Source organism: Oncorhynchus masou, chromosome 32 (genome assembly GCF_036934945.1).
Source record: "Oncorhynchus masou masou isolate Uvic2021 chromosome 32, UVic_Omas_1.1, whole genome shotgun sequence".
In the NCBI taxonomy this organism is placed as follows: domain Eukaryota; kingdom Metazoa; phylum Chordata; class Actinopteri; order Salmoniformes; family Salmonidae; genus Oncorhynchus; species Oncorhynchus masou.
The window spans coordinates 28,094,431-28,097,791 of record NC_088243.1 but is presented as its reverse complement, the minus strand read 5'-3'; the positions used below and the strand labels follow the sequence as shown (position 1 = coordinate 28,097,791).

Sequence of the window (3,361 nt, the reverse complement as noted above, 5' to 3'; positions counted from 1 at the left end):
TGACAGAGTGACAATACAGGCTTTTTTATTTGTGGACAGCTATATAAACTGCCCAGGAAAGTTTCAATGCAACACTTCACCAAGGCAATGCGTTCTTCACATAACAGAATAATGACTCATTAGGCCTACTTATTTGAATGAAATGCTGTAAAAGTTTGTGTTGGATATTGAACATCTGCATTCTGCAGCACATCAAGTGCAAGCTCTGCAAAACATTCCTCAACGGGGGAGGGTTGTGTTCACATCAATCAGATAACAATTTTCGCAGTGCAAAGGTGGTCAACTATTAGCAAAGACCAGTTACAATCTTGTCTCTAGCATTCTTTATGATGGATTTTGAGTACTAAGGAAGATGTGTAATATGAGAACTGTGTTCCTTTAACCACTTTTGAGAAAGTTCAGGTTATGATCAAAACAAGAAAATTAGGCGTTTAAAATTACTTTATTATTTGACATTACAATGACATTGTTCTGTACATGGTTCTCCAAGTCAACATGAGTAAGAAAGCTGAACCAAAAGATGACTTATCATTTCACCAGGGAGCTGTTCTCTCCCATTGAATGACAAGGTCCACTTTGCTGTAGGGTTACTGTACCTCTGTACTCATGCTGCAGATTTAGTCAAGTGATAGGTCTCATATCCTGAGACATAATGGTAGTAGGTTGAGATCTCAGAGCTGAATGATATTCCTTTGGAATATTGAGTCAATTGGCTGCATAACCATCAATGTTAGGCTACCCATTAACAAAACCTGCATTCTAAAAGGCATGTTTGAGTTACCAGAAGCCTGTTTCAGTTTTATGCTTGAGCACAATTTGGGATAAATCACAATATAGCCCACTGAAGGGAATCACTTGTGCAAATGTGTTCCAGATGGTTAGTCCAAGCACTACACAATGTATTTTCAGACATAATTGTCACAATGGCCAGAATACTGAAAATGAAATGTAAGACATGGGATACCTCAATTTGCTACTGGGTTTCTGTATTCAAACATGTTTCATATAAAAAGGTGTTGTAGCTAGTTGTCCCGAACAAGCTTGACTAAACAGACTTTAGTTCTGAAAGGAAAAACTAGGAAACAGACACTTGTTACTCAATCAATCCAGGTGTGTCTTAAAAGCATAACCAAGCCTTACCCCAAATGAAAATATTAAAATCCAGCTCCATTAGAAAATCTATTAAAAATGGGGTAAAGAATAGGCAAAGGCGGTAAACTCTAGTTTTGAATTATGAATCCATTTGTGTATTCATCAAGCCACAAAAAAATAATGTGACATAAGCTTGCTACAGAGTAGAGGCAACCTATACACCAGCAAACCCAGTTTATAAAGATAAATTAGCTATAGGATCATAGTAATCAAATAAATGGATAAATCAAAACTTATTTATTGTATTCATTTTAGAAGTTAAGTTATTTAACTTCAAAGTAAAAAAAAAATAGTCATCACTCAATCATTAAGATTTGTAATTTGATGTTAGCCATGTCAACCCCTCATATAGTCCGTCTCCCGTGGTCGCACAGGAGGGCTGAACATACCAATTCCTATCTCTGATGCGGGTCAATCCTAGTTTCTCTTGGATTTCATGCGGCTTCATGGCATCTGGCAGGTCCTGCTTATTGGCAAAAATCAAGATGATGGCGTCCCTCATTTCACGGTCATTAATGATGCGATGGAGTTCCTGCCTCGCCTCATCGATGCGATCTCTGTCTGCACAATCCACAACAAAGATTAACCCTTGAGTGCCCGTATAGTAGTGTCGCCACAGGGGACGGATCTTATCTTGGCCTCCAACATCCCATACATTGAATTTTACGTTTTTGTAGGTGACAGTCTCGACATTGAAACCAACAGTGGGAATTGTGGTGACTGACTGTCCAAGTTTCAGTTTGTAAAGGATGGTGGTCTTTCCAGCAGCATCAAGTCCAAGCATCAATATTCTCATCTCCTTGTTGCCAAAGATTTTTGAAAGCATTTTCCCCATCATGAAAACAGTGCATAAATATTCCTTGTCAAATTAAAAAACTGGTTGGATTCTTCAGTACGTCCCGTATTACTTCCTCAATGTCAAAACCATGCAGCTTTCAACTTGATTTATTTGCTTAATCAGACATAACCCTGCAACTAACTATCAATGGACATGGTGTGAAATATGAAGCTCACCCTGTGCAGTCAGGATCAAATCAATGCTTAACGAATGTGTCGGTCTGTCAAATAAACTGGCGACAATAAGCTTATTCCTGGTGACAAATAAGTAACTATGAGGATTGCTGCTAATAACTTACTGCTCAGAGTTGAGGCATCCAAGTTCAAATATGTACCCAAAGGTTTGGAAAGTAAATTGTATGACAAGCCGTATACTTCTTAATTGTAGCTGTCACAAAATGTTAATATTATCGATTTCTTATTCCTATCGATTTCTATTAAATTCCGGGTCAGAGGGGCGGGGGCTGTTGATAGACCAAGGAAATCGAATAGGCCCTCCAAAACACTGCGGTACTCCGGACTTCCTCTTGGTGAGTGTGTTTCGAGGTCCCCCTCCTCGCCCTTGTTTCGATCAGCACCACCTGAGGAGAAAGGCAATTGTCTGCAACTATTCCATCAAACGTCGCACTGGGCTACCCACTCGTTCGTAGGAGCCCGTGATCCTAAAGTCCCGGTGACTAAGGTCATTGATTTCATCCAAAAATACCCCCTCTTGTCCCCCTGAAACAGAAAAGGTTTGGGATGAGTGTCAGAAAGCTCAATTTAGCAAGGTGACGGATGCTAGCTAACGTCAGCTAAATGCTAACTTCTAGCTTGCTAGCTACTTCACGCTGCATTGTGGATAGGTCAACGAAATTGAAAACGCAGACGTTAGTATGTACCCTTTATAATATTTTACACAAATCTCAAAATAAATAAAAAATATATTACCTTCTGTTTCCCCCCTCCTCTCGCACTAATTTCCAACCTGCTTTCGTTTCTCTCCTTTTCAGTCGAGTTGAAGTGCTCCTACCAAAGATTATTATAGCAAACCCAAGATAGACCAAAGCCTGTCGTTTCCAATGGGAGCAAATTAATAGTGGGCAGGACAAGCAAGGAGGTGGGCAGAGTCAAGCACAAGCTAGTTAGATACTATTGGTGCATTCTATCATTTATTTGCATATTTCAGTTAAGGAACGCCTACTCTGAAGTGCGCTTGTGCAATAACTCAATTCGCCCTTGCACTCCTTTTAAACAACGCAATTTTTAAAAACTTTGGCAAAGGATAAAGTCTATAAAACGCAGTCCACTCTGTTTGTTACAGATTATAGTTTGGGAAACGGTATCAAGATCAAATGTTTCATTGATGAGAAAATGACCTGACCTGTCGGCC

The 3,361-nt window shown here is 39.5% G+C and overlaps 1 protein-coding gene across 1 annotated transcript; it reads right to left on the bottom strand.

Annotated features, from left to right (window-relative positions):
- Nucleotides 1–423: 423 nt before the first annotated feature.
- Nucleotides 424–3,021, bottom strand: LOC135525838 (ADP-ribosylation factor 6-like). The gene is made up of 2 exons (XM_064953763.1): nt 2,920–3,021; nt 424–2,709 (listed from the first exon to the last, which is right to left on the bottom strand). The coding sequence occupies exon 2, from the start codon at nt 1,988–1,990 to the stop codon at nt 1,460–1,462; it is 531 nt and encodes a 176-aa protein (XP_064809835.1). The 5' UTR covers nt 1,991–2,709; nt 2,920–3,021; the 3' UTR covers nt 424–1,459.
- Nucleotides 3,022–3,361: the final 340 nt, after the last annotated feature.

Coding starts and splice junctions, on each gene's coding strand:
- LOC135525838 (XM_064953763.1), bottom strand. CDS start 1,990: ATGATGGGGAAAATGCTTTCAAAAATCTTTGGCAACAAGGAGATGAGA.